General features: G+C 56.8%; 1 protein-coding gene across 3 annotated transcripts in view; it reads left to right on the top strand.

Annotated features, from left to right (window-relative positions):
- Window positions 1–7,581: 7,581 nt before the first annotated feature.
- TIAL1 (TIA1 cytotoxic granule associated RNA binding protein like 1) overlaps window positions 7,582–17,682 on the top strand; it is a 39,206-nt gene continuing 29,105 nt past the window's right edge. For 2 of the 3 annotated variants that reach the window (XM_069752652.1, XM_069752650.1), the window contains exons 1-3: window positions 7,582–7,778; window positions 9,709–9,805; window positions 13,365–13,514. In XM_069752652.1, the coding sequence (XP_069608753.1) occupies window positions 7,750–7,778; window positions 9,709–9,805; window positions 13,365–13,514 (276 nt within the window). In that variant the 5' untranslated portion in view covers window positions 7,582–7,749. The remainder of the gene's footprint in view (window positions 7,779–9,708; window positions 9,806–13,364; window positions 13,515–17,682) is intronic. The other variant, XM_069752651.1, reaches the window with a different exon arrangement.

Here is a 17,682-nt window from a genome sequence, read left to right as displayed (position 1 = left end):
CGGTGAGGCCACGTCTCCGGTCTCCTCAGTACTGAGCTGTGTACAGTGGAGGCTCCGGTGAGGCCGCGTCTCCAGTCTCCTCAGTAGTGAGCTGTGTACAGTGGAGGCTCCGGTGAGGCCGCGTCTCCGGTCTCCTCAGTACTGAGCTGTGTACAGTGGAGGCTCCGGTGAGGCCGCGTCTCCGGTCTCCTCAGTACTGAGCTGTGTACAGTGGAGGCTCCGGTGAGGCCGCGTCTCCGGTCTCCTCAGTACTGAGCCGTGTACAGTGGAGGCTCCGGTGAGGCCGCGTCTCCGGTCTCCTCAGTACTGAGCCGTGTACAGTGGAGGCTCCGGTGAGGCCGCGTCTCCGGTCTCCTCAGTACTGAGCTGTGTACAGTGGAGGCTCCGGTGAGGCCGCGTCTCCGGTCTCCTCAGTACTGAGCTGTGTACAGTGGAGGCTCCGGTGAGGCCACGTCTCCGGTCTCCTCAGTAAAGAGCTGTGTACAGTGGAGGCTCCGGTGAGGCCACGTCTCCGGTCTCCTCAGTACTGAGCTGTGTACAGTGGAGGCTCCGGTGAGGCCGCGTCTCCGGTCTCCTCAGTAATGAGCCGTGTACAGTGGAGGCTCCGGTGAGGCCGCGTCTCCAGTCTCCTCAGTACTGAGCCGTGTACAGTGGAGGCTCCGGTGAGGCCGCGTCTCCGGTCTCCTCAGTACTGAGCTGTGTACAGTGGAGGCTCCGGTGAGGCCGCGTCTCCGGTCTCCTCAGTACTGAGCTGTGTACAGTGGAGGCTCCGGTGAGGCCGCGTCTCCGGTCTCCTCAGTAAAGAGCTGTGTACAGTGGAGGCTCCGGTGAGGCCACGTCTCCGGTCTCCTCAGTACTGAGCTGTGTACAGTGGAGGCTCCGGTGAGGCCGCGTCTCCGGTCTCCTCAGTAATGAGCTGTGTACAGTGGAGGCTCCGGTGAGGCCGCGTCTCCTGTCTCCTCAGTACTGAGCCGTGTACAGTGGAGGCTCCGGTGAGGCCGCGTCTCCGGTCTCCTCAGTACTGAGCCGTGTACAGTGGAGGCTCCGGTGAGGCCACGTCTCCAGTCTCCTCAGTAATGAGCTGTGTACAGTGGAGGCTCCGGTGAGGCCGCGTCTCCGGTCTCCTCAGTACTGAGCTGTGTACAGTGGAGGCTCCGGTGAGGCCGCGTCTCCGGTCTCCTCAGTACTGAGCCGTGTACAGTGGAGGCTCCGGTGAGGCCGCGTCTCCGGTCTCCTCAGTAATGAGCCGTGTACAGTGGAGGCTCCGGTGAGGCCACGTCTCCGGTCTCCTCAGTACTGAGCTGTGTACAGTGGAGGCTCCGGTGAGGCCGCGTCTCCGGTCTCCTCAGTACTGAGCTGTGTACAGTGGAGGCTCCGGTGAGGCCGCGTCTCCGGTCTCCTCAGTACTGAGCTGTGTACAGTGGAGGCTCCGGTGAGGCCGCGTCTCCGGTCTCCTCAGTAATGAGCTGTGTACAGTGGAGGCTCCGGTGAGGCCGTGTCTCCGGTCTCCTCAGTACTGAGCCGTGTACAGTGGAGGCTCCGGTGAGGCCGCGTCTCCGGTCTCCTCAGTAATGAGCTGTGTACAGTGGAGGCTCCGGTGAGGCCACGTCTCCGGTCTCCTCAGTACTGAGCTGTGTACAGTGGAGGCTCCGGTGAGGCCGCGTCTCCGGTCTCCTCAGTAATGAGCTGTGTACAGTGGAGGCTCCGGTGAGGCCACGTCTCCGGTCTCCTCAGTACTGAGCTGTGTACAGTGGAGGCTCCGGTGAGGCCGCGTCTCCGGTCTCCTCAGTACTGAGCTGTGTACAGTGGAGGCTCCGGTGAGGCCGCGTCTCCGGTCTCCTCAGTACTGAGCTGTGTACAGTGGAGGCTCCGGTGAGGCCGCGTCTCCGGTCTCCTCAGTACTGAGCTGTGTACAGTGGAGGCTCCGGTGAGGCCGCGTCTCCGGTCTCCTCAGTAATGAGCTGTGTACAGTGGAGGCTCCGGTGAGGCCGTGTCTCCGGTCTCCTCAGTACTGAGCCGTGTACAGTGGAGGCTCCGGTGAGGCCGCGTCTCCGGTCTCCTCAGTAATGAGCTGTGTACAGTGGAGGCTCCGGTGAGGCCACGTCTCCGGTCTTCTCAGTACTGAGCTGTGTACAGTGGAGGCTCCGGTGAGGCCGCGTCTCCGGTCTCCTCAGTACTGAGCTGTGTACAGTGGAGGCTCCGGTGAGGCCACGTCTCCGGTCTCCTCAGTACTGAGCTGTGTACAGTGGAGGCTCCGGTGAGGCCGCGTCTCCGGTCTCCTCAGTACTGAGCCGTGTACAGTGGAGGCTCCGGTGAGGCCGCGTCTCCGGTCTCCTCAGTACTGAGCTGTGTACAGTGGAGGCTCCGGTGAGGCCACGTCTCCAGTCTCCTCAGTACTGAGCTGTGTACAGTGGAGGCTCCGGTGAGGCCACGTCTCCGGTCTCCTCAGTAATGAGCTGTGTACAGTGGAGGCTCCGGTGAGGCCACTTCTCCGGTCTCCTCAGTAATGAGCCGTGTACAGTGGAGGCTCCGGTGAGGCCACGTCTCCGGTCTCCTCAGTACTGAGCTGTGTACAGTGGAGGCTCCGGTGAGGCCGCGTCTCCGGTCTCCTCAGTACTGAGCTGTGTACAGTGGAGGCTCCGGTGAGGCCGCGTCTCCAGTCTCCTCAGTAATGAGCCATGTACAGTGGAGGCTCCGGTGAGGCCGCGTCTCCGGTCTCCTCAGTAATGAGCTGTGTACAGTGGAGGCTCCGGTGAGGCCGCGTCTCCGGTCTCCTCAGTAATGAGCCGTGTACAGTGGAGGCTCCGGTGAGGCCGCGTCTCCGGTCTCCTCAGTACTGAGCTGTGTACAGTGGAGGCTCCGGTGAGGCCGCGTCTCCGGTCTCCTCAGTACTGAGCCGTGTGCAGTGGAGGCTCCGGTGAGGCCACGTCTCCGGTCTCCTCAGTACTGAGCTGTGTACAGTGGAGGCTCCGGTGAGGCCGCGTCTCCGGTCTCCTCAGTACTGAGCCGTGTACAGTGGAGGCTCCGGTGAGGCCGCGTCTCCTCAGTACTGAGCCGTGTACAGTGGAGGCTCCGGTGAGGCCGCGTCTCCGGTCTCCTCAGTAATGAGCCGTGTACAGTGGAGGCTCCGGTGAGGCCGCGTCTCCGGTCTCCTCAGTACTGAGCCGTGTACAGTGGAGGCTCCGGTGAGGCCGCGTCTCCGGTCTCCTCAGTACCGAGCTGTGTACAGTGGAGGCTCCGGTGAGGCCGCGTCTCCGGTCTCCTTAGTACCGAGCTGTGTACAGTGGAGGCTCCGGTGAGGCCGCGTCTCCGGTCTCCTCAGTACCGAGCTGTGTACAGTGGAGGCTCCGGTGAGGCCGCGTCTCCGGTCTCCTCAGTAATGAGCTGTGTACAGTGGCTGTGTACAGTGGAGGCTCCGGTGAGGCCGCGTCTCCGGTCTCCTCAGTAATGAGCCGTGTACAGTGGAGGCTCCGGTGAGGCCGCGTCTCCGGTCTCCTCAGTACTGAGCCGTGTACAGTGGAGGCTCCGGTGAGGCCGCGTCTCCGGTCTCCTCAGTACCGAGCTGTGTACAGTGGAGGCTCCGGTGAGGCCGCGTCTCCGGTCTCCTTAGTACCGAGCTGTGTACAGTGGAGGCTCCGGTGAGGCCGCGTCTCCGGTCTCCTCAGTACCGAGCTGTGTACAGTGGAGGCTCCGGTGAGGCCGCGTCTCCGGTCTCCTCAGTAATGAGCTGTGTACAGTGGCTGTGTACAGTGGAGGCTCCGGTGAGGCCGCGTCTCCGGTCTCCTCAGTAATGAGCTGTGTACAGTGGAGGCTCCGGTGAGGCCGCGTCTCCGGTCTCCTCAGTAATGAGCTGTGTACAGTGGAGGCTCCGGTGAGGCCACGTCTCCGGTCTCCTCAGTAATGAGCTGTGTACAGTGGAGGCTCCGGTGAGGCCACGTCTCCAGTCTCCTCAGTAATGAGCTGTGTACAGTGGAGGCTCCGGTGAGGCCACGTCTCCGGTCTCCTCAGTACTGAGCCGTGTACAGTGGAGGCTCCGGTGAGGCCACGTCTCCAGTCTCCTCAGTAATGAGCTGTGTACAGTGGAGGCTCCGGTGAGGCCGCGTCTCCAGTCTCCTCAGTACTGAGCCGTGTACAGTGGAGGCTCCGGTGAGGCCACGTCTCCGGTCTCCTCAGTAATGAGCTGTGTACAGTGGAGGCTCCGGTGAGGCCACGTCTCCGGTCTCCTCAGTACTGAGCTGTGTACAGTGGAGGCTCCGGTGAGGCCGCGTCTCCGGTCTCCTCAGTACTGAGCTGTGTACAGTGGAGGCTCCGGTGAGGCCACGTCTCCGGTCTCCTCAGTAATGAGCTGTGTACAGTGGAGGCTCCGGTGAGGCCGCGTCTCCGGTCTCCTCAGTAATGAGCCGTGTACAGTGGAGGCTCCGGTGAGGCCACGTCTCCGGTCTCCTCAGTAATGAGCTGTGTACAGTGGAGGCTCCGGTGAGGCCACGTCTCCGGTCTCCTCAGTACTGAGCCGTGTACAGTGGAGGCTCCGGTGAGGCCGCGTCTCCTCAGTACTGAGCCGTGTACAGTGGAGGCTCCGGTGAGGCCGCGTCTCCGGTCTCCTCAGTAATGAGCCGTGTACAGTGGAGGCTCCGGTGAGGCCGCGTCTCCGGTCTCCTCAGTACTGAGCCGTGTACAGTGGAGGCTCCGGTGAGGCCGCGTCTCCGGTCTCCTCAGTACCGAGCTGTGTACAGTGGAGGCTCCGGTGAGGCCGCGTCTCCGGTCTCCTCAGTACCGAGCTGTGTACAGTGGAGGCTCCGGTGAGGCCGCGTCTCCGGTCTCCTCAGTAATGAGCTGTGTACAGTGGCTGTGTACAGTGGAGGCTCCGGTGAGGCCGCGTCTCCGGTCTCCTCAGTAATGAGCTGTGTACAGTGGAGGCTCCGGTGAGGCCACGTCTCCGGTCTCCTCAGTACCGAGCTGTGTACAGTGGAGGCTCCGGTGAGGCCGCGTCTCCAGTCTCCTCAGTAATGAGCCGTGTACAGTGGAGGCTCCGGTGAGGCCGCGTCTCCGGTCTCCTCAGTACTGAGCTGTGTACAGTGGAGGCTCCGGTGAGGCCGCCTCTCCGGTCTCCTCAGTAATGAGCTGTGTACAGTGGAGGCTCCGGTGAGGCCGCGTCTCCAGTCTCCTCAGTAATGAGCTGTGTACAGTGGAGGCTCCGGTGAGGCCACGTCTCCGGTCTCCTCAGTACTGAGCTGTGTACAGTGGAGGCTCCGGTGAGGCCGCGTCTCCGGTCTCCTCAGTAATGAGCTGTGTACAGTGGAGGCTCCGGTGAGGCCGCGTCTCCGGTCTCCTCAGTAATGAGCTGTGTACAGTGGAGGCTCCGGTGAGGCCACGTCTCCGGTCTCCTCAGTACTGAGCTGTGTACAGTGGAGGCTCCGGTGAGGCCGCGTCTCCGGTCTCCTCAGTAATGAGCTGTGTACAGTGGAGGCTCCGGTGAGGCCGCGTCTCCAGTCTCCTCAGTACTGAGCCGTGTACAGTGGAGGCTCCGGTGAGGCCACGTCTCCGGTCTCCTCAGTAATGAGCTGTGTACAGTGGAGGCTCCGGTGAGGCCGCGTCTCCGGTCTCCTCAGTAATGAGCTGTGTACAGTGGAGGCTCCGGTGAGGCCGCGTCTCCGGTCTCCTCAGTACTGAGCTGTGTACAGTGGAGGCTCCGGTGAGGCCGCGTCTCCGGTCTCCTCAGTAATGAGCTGTGTACAGTGGAGGCTCCGGTGAGGCCACGTCTCCGGTCTCCTCAGTACTGAGCTGTGTACAGTGGAGGCTCCGGTGAGGCCGCGTCTCCGGTCTCCTCAGTACTGAGCCGTGTACAGTGGAGGCTCCGGTGAGGCCGCGTCTCCGGTCTCCTCAGTAATGAGCTGTGTACAGTGGAGGCTCCGGTGAGGCCGCGTCTCCGGTCTCCTCAGTACTGAGCTGTGTACAGTGGAGGCTCCGGTGAGGCCGCGTCTCCGGTCTCCTCAGTACTGAGCTGTGTACAGTGGAGGCTCCGGTGAGGCCACGTCTCCGGTCTCCTCAGTAATGAGCTGTGTACAGTGGAGGCTCCGGTGAGGCCGCGTCTCCGGTCTCCTCAGTAATGAGCTGTGTACAGTGGAGGCTCCGGTGAGGCCACGTCTCCGGTCTCCTCAGTAATGAGCTGTGTACAGTGGAGGCTCCGGTGAGGCTACGTCTCCGGTCTCCTCAGTAATGAGCCGTGTACAGTGGAGGCTCCGGTGAGGCCGCGTCTCCGGTCTCTTCAGTACTGAGCTGTGTACAGTGGAGGCTCCGGTGAGGCCACGTCTCCGGTCTCCTCAGTAATGAGCTGTGTACAGTGGAGGCTCCGGTGAGGCCACGTCTCCGGTCTCCTCAGTAATGAGCTGTGTACAGTGGAGGCTCCGGTGAGGCTACGTCTCCGGTCTCCTCAGTAATGAGCCGTGTACAGTGGAGGCTCCGGTGAGGCCGCGTCTCCGGTCTCTTCAGTACTGAGCCGTGTACAGTGGAGGCTCCGGTGAGGCCGCGTCTCCGGTCTCCTCAGTAATGAGCTGTGTACAGTGGAGGCTCCGGTGAGGCCGCGTCTCCGGTCTCCTCAGTAATGAGCTGTGTACAGTGGAGGCTCCGGTGAGGCCGCGTCTCCGGTCTCCTCAGTAATGAGCCGTGTACAGTGGAGGCTCCGGTGAGGCCGCGTCTCCGGTCTCCTCAGTACTGAGCTGTGTACAGTGGAGGCTCCGGTGAGGCCGCGTCTCCGGTCTCCTCAGTACTGAGCTGTGTACAGTGGAGGCTCCGGTGAGGCCACGTCTCCGGTCTCCTCAGTACTGAGCTGTGTACAGTGGAGGCTCCGGTGAGGCCGCGTCTCCGGTCTCCTCAGTAATGAGCTGTGTACAGTGGAGGCTCCGGTGAGGCCGCGTCTCCGGTCTCCTCAGTAATGAGCCGTGTACAGTGGAGGCTCCGGTGAGGCCGCGTCTCCGGTCTCCTCAGTACTGAGCTGTGTACAGTGGAGGCTCCGGTGAGGCCGCGTCTCCGGTCTCCTCAGTAATGAGCCGTGTACAGTGGAGGCTCCGGTGAGGCCGCGTCTCCGGTCTCCTCAGTAATGAGCCGTGTACAGTGGAGGCTCCGGTGAGGCCGCGTCTCCGGTCTCCTCAGTAATGAGCTGTGTACAGTGGAGGCTCCGGTGAGGCCGCGTCTCCGGTCTCCTCAGTAATGAGCCGTGTACAGTGGAGGCTCCGGTGAGGCCGCGTCTCCGGTCTCCTCAGTACTGAGCCGTGTACAGTGGAGGCTCCGGTGAGGCCACGTCTCCGGTCTCCTCAGTACTGAGCCGTGTACAGTGGAGGCTCCGGTGAGGCCGCGTCTCCGGTCTCCTCAGTACTGAGCTGTGTACAGTGGAGGCTCCGGTGAGGCCGCGTCTCCGGTCTCCTCAGTACTGAGCTGTGTACAGTGGAGGCTCCGGTGAGGCCGCGTCTCCGGTCTCCTCAGTAATGAGCTGTGTACAGTGGAGGCTCCGGTGAGGCGGAAGATAGCGCGAGGACTCGGACGTAAAGTGGAGGAAGTGCAGTGGGCGGGGCTGGCGCCTGCGCAGTCCGCCGCTTCTTTCTGACTAGTCGCTGGTGGCTGACGCCATTTTGCTCGGCGCCCGACGGAGGGTTGCGGGGTCTCTGTCGCCCACGGTACAGCCGGGTCCTTCTCCCGGACGCCTCCTCTCTGCGGAAACTTCTCATACAACGTAGGCGGGAGCCCGGAGGAGCCATGGACGATGACGGTCAACCGCGGACCCTGTGAGTGTGAGGCAGCTGGCGGCCTGTGGGGTGTCAGCTCCTCCTGTCACTGGGGATGTGTCAGCTCCTCCTGTCACTGGGGATGTGTCAGCTCCTCCTGTCACTGGGGATGTGTCTGCTCCTCCTGTCACTGGGGATGTGTCTGCTCCTCCTGTCACTGGGGATGTGTCTGCTCCTCCTGTCACTGGGGATGTGTCTGCTCCTCCTGTCACTGGGGATGTGTCTGCTCCTCCTGTCACTGGGGATGTGTCTGCTCCTCCTGTCACTGGGGATGTGTCTGCTCCTCCTGTCACTGGGGATGGGCCCCTGTGTCGGCCCCTCCTGTCACTGGGGATGGGCCCCTGTGCCGGCTCCTCCTGTCACTGGGGATGGGCCCCTGTGCCGGCTCCTCCTGTCACTGGGGATGGGCCCCTGTGCCGGCTCCTCCTGTCACTGGGGATGGGCCCCTGTGCCGGCTCCTCCTGTCACTGGGGATGGGCCCCTGTGCCGGCTCCTCCTGTCACTGGGGATGGGCCCCTGTGCCGGCTCCTCCTGTCACTGGGGATGGGCCCCTGTGCCGGCTCCTCCTGTCACTGGGGATGGGCCCCTGTGCCGGCTCCTCCTGTCACTGGGGATGGGCCCCTGTGCCGGCTCCTCCTGTCACTGGGGATGGGCCCCTGTGTCGGCTCCTCCTGTCACTGGGGATGGGCCCCTGTGTCGGCTCCTCCTGTCACTGGGGATGGGCCCCTGTGTCGGCTCCTCCTGTCACTGGGGATGGGCCCCTGTGTCGGCTCCTCCTGTCACTGGGGATGGGCACCTGTGTCGGCTCCTCCTGTCACTGGGGATGGGCCCCTGTGTCGGCTCCTCCTGTCACTGGGGATGGGCCCCTGTGTCGGCTCCTCCTGTCACTGGGGATGGGCCCCTGTGTCGGCTCCTCCTGTCACTGGGGATGGGCCCCTGTGTCGGCTCCTCCTGTCACTGGGGATGGGCCCCTGTGTCGGCTCCTCCTGTCACTGGGGATGGGCCCCTGTGTCGGCTCCTCCTGTCACTGGGGATGGGCCCCTGTGTCGGCTCCTCCTGTCACTGGGGATGGGCCCCTGTGTCGGCTCCTCCTGTCACTGGGGATGGGCCCCTGTGTCGGCTCCTCCTGTCACTGGGGATGGGCCCCTGTGTCGGCTCCTCCTGTCACTGGGGATGGGCCCCTGTGTCGGCTCCTCCTGTCACTGGGGATGGGCCCCTGTGTCGGCTCCTCCTGTCACTGGGGATGGGCCCCTGTGTCGGCTCCTCCTTTCACTGGGGATGGGCCCCTGTGTCGGCTCCTCCTGTCACTGGGGATGGGCCCCTGTGTCGGCTCCTCCTGTCACTGGGGATGGGCCCCTGTGTCGGCTCCTCCTGTCACTGGGGATGGGCCCCTGTGTCGGCTCCTCCTGTCACTGGGGATGGGCCCCTGTGTCGGCTCCTCCTGTCACTGGGGATGGGCCCCTGTGTCGGCTCCTCCTGTCACTGGGGATGGGCCCCTGTGTCGGCTCCTCCTGTCACTGGGGATGGGCCCCTGTGTCGGCTCCTCCTGTCACTGGGGATGGGCCCCTGTGTCGGCTCCTCCTGTCACTGGGGATGGGCCCCTGTGTCGGCTCCTCCTGTCACTGGGGATGGGCTCCAGCACTATAGGCTCAGGTGACGCGTGAGTGACAGTGGGAAGTGGCGGCGTTCCGGTCCCCTCTTGGTGCCGGGGGTCCCCTCTTGGTGCCGGGGGTCCCCTCTTGGTGCCGGGGGTCCCCTCTTGGTGCCGGGGGTCCCCTCTTGGTGCCGGGGGTCCCCTCTTGGTGCCGGGGGTCCCCTCTTGGTGCCGGGGGTCCCCTCTTGGTGCCGGGGGTCCCCTCTTTGTGCCGGGGGTCCCCTCTTTGTGCCGGGGGTCTGCTGCTGTCCTGAGTGTTTTTTCTCTCTCCTGCAGGTATGTGGGGAATCTCTCCAGAGACGTCACTGAAGTTCTTATCCTGCAATTATTCAGTCAGATTGGACCTTGTAAAAGCTGTAAGATGATCACTGAGGTAGGTTCTGGCCAGTAATGTAAGCCCCCGGCTGCAGTGTCAGTCGGTGTGCAGCGCCCCCGTGTCAGTGCCTGCTTATCCTGGCGGCTGACACTTGTAGTGCTTTCTCCGACTCCCTCATGCACATTAGTGTTACCTTGAGCGTCTATGTCACGGGTGGGGAACCTCAGGGCCATTTACGGCCCTCGATGACCTTTTATCAGGCCTTCGGGCAGATTCTCGGGGACCGCATTGTTGGGCAGGGAGCTGTATTTTGATTGCCACCAGCTCATTAGTTTCTTCTTGCTCTGTCAGCACAGTGTTCACTATATTGAAGGGCAGGCAATGCAAGATTACGTCCTGACACCAGTGCCAGTCAGGATGTGCTTTGTGGGTGGAGTTTGTACGGCCCCCGAAGGATGGTAGAAATATCCAAATGTGCCTTGGCAGAAAAAAGGTCTATGTACTCGATGGGGCAGAAGAGAGAACCCCTCCGGACACCTCTCTGGCAGCGGCTTCTCACCCCTGCAAAATGGTCAGTTTCTCTCTGCTCGATTTCCTCTAATCACCACATGGCTCCCACCAGATCGGCGGCCGGTTACGGAGACAAATCTAACGTGTATGGGGCCGTCAGGTCAGACAAGCCAGAATTAGTCCTTGATCCTTCGTCTCTCACCAAATGTTTCTGTTATTTAGTATGTTCCCTCTGCTGTCTGCTCTCACCATAGTACAGGAGCTTATGGTTCATGTAACACAGCTGCTGTATCCTGGTATAAGCAGCACGTTCTATGTGACCTGGTATAAGAACGCGATGACCCATATGATATAGAAAGCAGACAGCGACAAGTCATCAGCATATCAAGCAGCAGCATGCCAAGCATGTCCTCCATGGACAGCCCAGGTCTGCTCTGGTTGTGTCCTTCATGGACAGCCCAGGTCTGCTCTGGTTGTGTCCTTCATGGACAGCCCAGGTCTGCTCTGGTTGTGTCCTTCATGGACAGCCCAGGTCTGCTCTGGTTGTGTCCTTCATGGACAGCCCAAATCTGCTCTGGTTGTATCCTTCATGGTCAGGCCAGGTCTGCTCTGGTTGTGTCCTTCACGGTCAGCTCAGGTCTGCTCTGGTTGTGTCCTTCACGGTCAGCTCAGGTCTGCTCTGGTTGTGTCCTTCACAATCAGCCCAAGTCTGCTCTGGTTTTATCCTTTATGGTCATCCCAGGTCTGCTCTGGTTGTGTCCTTCATGGTCAGCCCAGGTCTGCTCTGGTTTTATCCTTTATGGTCATCCCAGGTCTGCTCTGGTTGTGTCCTTCATGATCAGCCAAGGTCTTCTCTGGTTGTGTCCTTCATAGTCAGGCCAGGTCTGCTCTGGTTGTATCCTTCATGATCAGCCCATGTCTGCTCTGGTTGTATCCTTCATGATCAGCCCAGGTCTGCTCTGGTTGTATCCTTCATGGTTAGCCCAGGTCTTCTCTGGTTGTATCCTTCACAATCAGCTCAGGTCTGCTCTGGTTGTGTCCAGGTCTGCTCTGGTTGTGTCCTTCACAGTCAGCCCAAGTCTGCTCTGGTTGTTTCCTTCATGATCAGCCCAGGTCTGCTCTGGTTGTTTCCTTCATGGTCAGCCCAGGTCTGCTCTGGTTGTTTCCTTCATGATCAGCCCAGGTCTGCTCTGGTTGTGTCCATCATGGTCAGCCCAGGTCTGCTCTGGTTACGTCCATAATGGTCAGCCCATGTCTGCTCTGGTTGTATCCTTCATGGTCAGCCCAGGTCTGCTCTGCGGACCCCCATACTGGGCTGTACTGCAGAGCTTGTCCTAGTCCTCACAGATCAGCTCCTGTGTAATGTAGACCCCCGTACTGCGGACCCTCATACTGGGCTGTACTGCAGAGCTTGTCCTAGTCTTCACAGATCAGCTCCTGTGTAATGTAGACCCCCGCTCTGCGGACCCCCATACTGGGCTGTACTGCAGAGCTTGTCCTAGTCCTCACAGATCAGCTCCTGTGTAATGTAGACCCCCGTACTGCGGACCCTCATACTGGGCTGTACTGCAGAGCTTGTCCTAGTCTTCACAGATCAGCTCCTGTGTAATGTAGACCCCCGCTCTGCGGACCCCCATACTGGGCTGTACTGCAGAGCTTGTCCTAGTCTTCACAGATCAGCTCCTGTGTAATGTAGACCGCCGTTCTGCGGACCCCCATACTGGGCTGTACTGCAGAGCTTGTCCTAGTCCTCACAGATCAGCTCCTGTGTAATGTAGACCCCCGTACTGCGGACCCTCATACTGGGCTGTACTGCAGAGCTTGTCCTAGTCTTCACAGATCAGCTCCTGTGTAATGTAGACCCCCGTACTGCGGACCCTCATACTGGGCTGTACTGCAGAGCTTGTCCTAGTCTTCACAGATCAGCTCCTGTGTAATGTAGACCCCCGCTCTGCGGACCCCCATACTGGGCTGTACTGCAGAGCTTGTCCTAGTCTTCACAGATCAGCTCCTGTGTAATGTAGACCGCCGTTCTGCGGACCCCCATACTGGGCTGTACTGCAGAGCTTGTCCTAGTCCTCACAGATCAGCTCCTGTGTAATGTAGACCCCCGTACTGCGGACCCTCATACTGGGCTGTACTGCAGAGCTTGTCCTAGTCTTCACAGATCAGCTCCTGTGTAATGTAGACCCCCGTTCTGCGGACCCCCATACTGGGCTGTACTGCAGAGCTTGTCCTAGTCTTCACAGATCAGCTCCTGTGTAATGTAGACCCCCGCTCTGCGGACCCCCATACTGGGCTGTACTGCAGAGCTTGTCCTAGTCTTCACAGATCAGCTCCTGTGTAATGTAGACCGCCGTTCTGCGGACCCCCATACTGGGCTGTACTGCAGAGCTTGTCCTAGTCCTCACAGATCAGCTCCTGTGTAATGTAGACCGCCGTTCTGCGGACCCCCATACTGGGCTGTACTGCAGAGCTTGTCCTAGTCCTCACAGATCAGCTCCTGTGTAATGTAGACCCCCGTACTGCGGACCCTCATACTGGGCTGTACTGCAGAGCTTGTCCTAGTCTTCACAGATCAGCTCCTGTGTAATGTAGACCCCCGCTCTGCGGACCCCCATACTGGGCTGTACTGCAGAGCTTGTCCTAGTCTTCACAGATCAGCTCCTGTGTAATGTAGACCGCCGTTCTGCGGACCCCCATACTGGGCTGTACTGCAGAGCTTGTCCTAGTCCTCACAGATCAGCTCCTGTGTAATGTAGACCCCCGTACTGCGGACCCTCATACTGGGCTGTACTGCAGAGCTTGTCCTAGTCTTCACAGATCAGCTCCTGTGTAATGTAGACCCCCGTTCTGCGGACCCCCATACTGGGCTGTACTGCAGAGCTTGTCCTAGTCTTCACAGATCAGCTCCTGTGTAATGTAGACCCCGTACTGCGGACCCCCATACTGGGCTGTACTGCAGAGCTTGTCCTAGTCCTCACTGATCAGCTGCTGTGTAATGTAGACCCCCGTACTGCGAACCCCCATACTGGACTCTAGATATGAAAGCGTTAAGACTATGTGAAGCACCACAAGTACCAGAATAACCTTTCTTCTTCCACAGCAGACGGAGAGCAGGAGAGTGGCTGCGTCTGTTGGGTTCCCCGTCCTGCCCAACTCCAGCAATGATCCCTACTGTTTTGTGGAGTTTTTTGAACATAGAGATGCAGCCGCTGCGCTGGCCGCCATGAATGGAAGAAAGATTTTGGGGAAGGTAAGTGCAAAAAAGGGTCTGGGAGACGGGGGTCCGTGTATGAGCCCACCATCCTGCTCCATCATCTGCCTCCTCGCACTTCATGTTGTAGTGAAGAGATTTTGTCTAGCACACAATAAAGAGAAAAGTATTGTGCCCCAAGTCTGAACCTCCATAACACCCCTCCATAACACACCATTTGCCCCGTATTCACATGTAAAGCGCCATGGAATAAATGGCGCTATAAAAATGTATAATAATAATAATAATAATAATAACACACTGCCCCCCGCTCCCACCCCCTGGGTGCAACATTCTTTCCCGCGGGTACAACCTCCCCTGTCACGATTCCCACAATGCCGACACCAATGGGTCATGGATCGTGGGTGACCTTTGGCCAGCACACGGCTATCACATGTGATGAAAACCCAAACAAGGCTATTGACCTATCAATTTGCCGCAGGGGCTTATTTTGGTTATCCAACTGCTGCTATAATATCACGAACTGCAGGGATTTATGTATATCCCGCTTTCCAGTTCCGCTTCAGAACTTGCAGCTCTCCGGTGCCCCCCTTAGGTCAGTCAGGGAACTACACCTGGGATAATTAGTCGCCGGACTGGCTAGCAGGCACGGTTCAGCGAGGGAATTATAAATGCTCAGGCCGCGGCCAGACAATAGCTTATAAAACCCTGTTCCGTCACTGCCAGCTCACCCACCTAGCCCAGAACACACTTCGCTGCCACCAGTTCAGATTTCTCACAGAGAGGGTTCGAGCCAACCCAAATTAGTAGCGTAATTACTTCAGGCACGTGAACAATTCTCATAGAACATGAAGAATACAAACTAGTAGTTTTATAGTTTACTCCAAAAGGTTAGGCAGTGTTTATAAAAGATATAGAAAGATGTTACACTATGAGACAAAATATGTACAAAGCAATTACAAAAAAACCAGGGATTAAAACAGAAAGTAACACTTACATGTCCTCAGATCATTTCAGGCTAACCATGCTGGTAGGCTGAGCCAAGTATCCCAGTGCATGACCAAAGGTCTTCATGGATTAAGCTCCCAGGCAAGAATGAAGGCTGGGATAAGTGCAGTCACTTATACCTAAAGGGGCTGGTTTACCTTCACCCTCCCCTCTCCTCAAAGTTACAGATTTTACCAACAATACTTATAATTCTCATATCTTGGCTTGAGAACCTGGCAGAATCACAGCACACTCATCATTCATCTTCTATTAAAATTGGCTTTCTAATGATACCAAATTCTTCCTAGTTGTTCCACACGGTTCATGAGAAATCCGCACTTTGTACTCGTTGTGTTTAGCTGCTAGCGCTTACAGTGGTTGACAGATCTACCGATGGAAGTTAGCAATATGTACTCCTTATTTTTCTAGCCCAGATCGGTGGCCCAATATCTCACTATAATAGAACAAAGAACCTCATGTATTTTGAGAGAGACTAGACCAGTTTCAGCTGGTGCTAGATGGGAGGAGGGATGAGTAAGTTGCCCAGAGCCTGGAATTTGCAGCTAGACGCAGTAAAACCTCTTCTTCACGCACGCACCACACACACACACACACACACACACACACACACACACACACACACACACACACACACACACACACACACACACACACACACACGCAGAAGCACAGAGAGAAGGGGGGTCAGGGCCCCCAGCATGTGTGCTAACGGAAAATGAAAAATCCTGTTCCATTTTATACATTATTGTGACAATCCCCTTGCTACCCTCCCCGAGGGGTATAACATCTGTCCCCTCGTACTTCAGTGTACGGATCAGGGGATGGAGTACTGAGGAGCAGAAAAGTTACCACCACTATGCTGACCCCTTAACCACAGAGTCCAGACCTCCTCTGGTATCAGCACAAACACTGCTCCCCCATCGGGAGCTTCATGGCCGAGCAGCTGCATGCAGCCGTACATCACCAAGCACAATGCCGAGCGTTGGATGTAGTGGTGTAAATCTGCCACCACTGGACTCTGGAGGAGACGTGTCCTGTGCAGTGACGGATAGCACTTCTCTATCGGGGTCTGATGGAGGAGTCTGGGTTTGGAGATTACCCTTTGACTGCATTGAGCCCCCTGTTGCTCCACACCTCCGCTTGTTGGTCAGATGTATGAGCCTTTGTAAATCCTTTAAGGACAAAGAAGTTGCACCCTATTATTTAGTAATGTCCCCCATTCTGGGTCCATCCTCGTCTATATGTCTCATATAGATGACCCCCATCTTGGTATATATAGGGGGGAAAGTAAGTATTTGGTACGATGCCAATTTTGCAAGTTTTCCCGCCTACAAAGAATATAGAGGTCTGTAATTTTTATCGTAGGTACAATTCTCCTGTGAGAGACAGAATCTAAAAATGCAATCCAGGAAATCACTTTGTATGATTGGTGCATAATTAATTTGTATTTTATTGCATAAAATAAGTATTTGATACAATAGAAAAACAGAACGTAATATTTGGTGCAGAAACCTTTGTTTGCATTTACAGAGGTCAGACGTTTCCTGTAGTTCCTGACCAGGTTTGCACACACTGCAGCAGGGATATTGGCCCCCTCCTCCATACAGATCTCCAGCTCTTCCAGGTTTCGGGCTGTCGCTGGGCAACATTGACTTTCAGCTCCCTCCAAAGATTGATTTTCTATTGGGTTCAGGTCTGGAGACTGGCTAGGTCACTGCAGGAGCTTGCAATCCTTCTTACAGAGCCAATGCTGAGCTGCCCTGGTCATTGTCGTGGTGGAAGACGCAGCCATGACCCGTCTTCAATGCTCTGAGGGAAGAGATTATTGTCCAAAATATTGCCATACATGACCCCATCCGTCCTCCGTCAATATAGTGCACTCACCCTGCCCCCTACAGAAAAACACCCTCAAATTATGTTTCCCCCACCATGCTTCACGGTTGGCACTGTGGGAACATACAGTACAGACCAAAAGTTTGGACACACCTTCTCATTTAAAGATTTTTCTATATATTCATGACTATGAAAATTGTACATTCACACTGAAGGCATCAAAACTATGAATTAACACACGGGGAATTATATACTTAACAAATAAGTGTGAAACAACTGAAATTATGTCTTATATTAGGTGTTTCCAGCCAGCTAACGCTCGGCACGCTCATTGCTATCTAACACTGCTGGTGATTAAACTAAGTAAATAATGACAACATTCAATAGCGCTGACGCAGGTGGTAAATGAACTGAAAATGGCCGGCCGTAAAGCAGAGCACAGCAGTGACGTCTCTATGTAAAGTCTTGTCTAAAGTCCACTTTAAGGGAGGATATTAGCGAAGGGAATGAGGATGTCGAGTCCATATGGGTCGAAATTCATGGAGGGAAAAATGGTAACAAAATTCTCATTGGGGTCTGTTACAAACCCCCAAATATAGCAGAAAACATGGAAAGTCTACTTCTAAAGCAGATAGATGAAGCTGCAACCCATAATGAGGTCCTGGTTATGGGGGACTTTAACTACCCGGATATTAACTGGGAAACAGAAACCTGTGAAACCCATAAAGGCAACAGGTTTCTGCTAATAACCAAGAAAAATTATCTTTCACAATTGGTGCAGAATCCAACCAGAGGAGCAGCACTTTTAGACCTAATACTATCTAATAGACCTGACAGAATAACAAATCTGCAGGTGGTCGGGCATCTAGGAAATAGCGACCACAATATTGTACAGTTTCACCTGTCTTTCACTAGGGGGACTTGTCAGGGAGTCACAAAAATACTGAACTTTAGGAAGGCAAAGTTTGACCAGCTTAGAGATGCCCTTAATCTGGTAGACTGGGACAATATCCTCAGAAATAAGAATACAGATAATAAATGGGAAATGTTTAAGAACATCCTAAATAGGCAGTGTAAGCGGTTTATACCTTGTGGAAATAAAAGGACTAGAAATAGGAAAAACCCAATGTGGCTAAACAAAGAAGTAAGACAGGCAATTAACAGTAAAAAGAAAGCATTTGCACTACTAAAGCAGGATGGCACCATTGAAGCTCTAAAAAACTATAGGGAGAAAAATACTTTATCTAAAAAACTAATTAAAGCTGCCAAAAAGGAAACAGAGAAGCACATTGCTAAGGAGAGTAAAACTAATCCCAAACTGTTCTTCAACTATATCAATAGTAAAAGAATAAAAACTGAAAATGTA

Source organism: Ranitomeya imitator, chromosome 2, assembly GCF_032444005.1.
Source record: "Ranitomeya imitator isolate aRanImi1 chromosome 2, aRanImi1.pri, whole genome shotgun sequence".
Taxonomy (NCBI): domain Eukaryota; kingdom Metazoa; phylum Chordata; class Amphibia; order Anura; family Dendrobatidae; genus Ranitomeya; species Ranitomeya imitator.
This window is presented reverse-complemented; position numbering and strand designations above follow the sequence as displayed.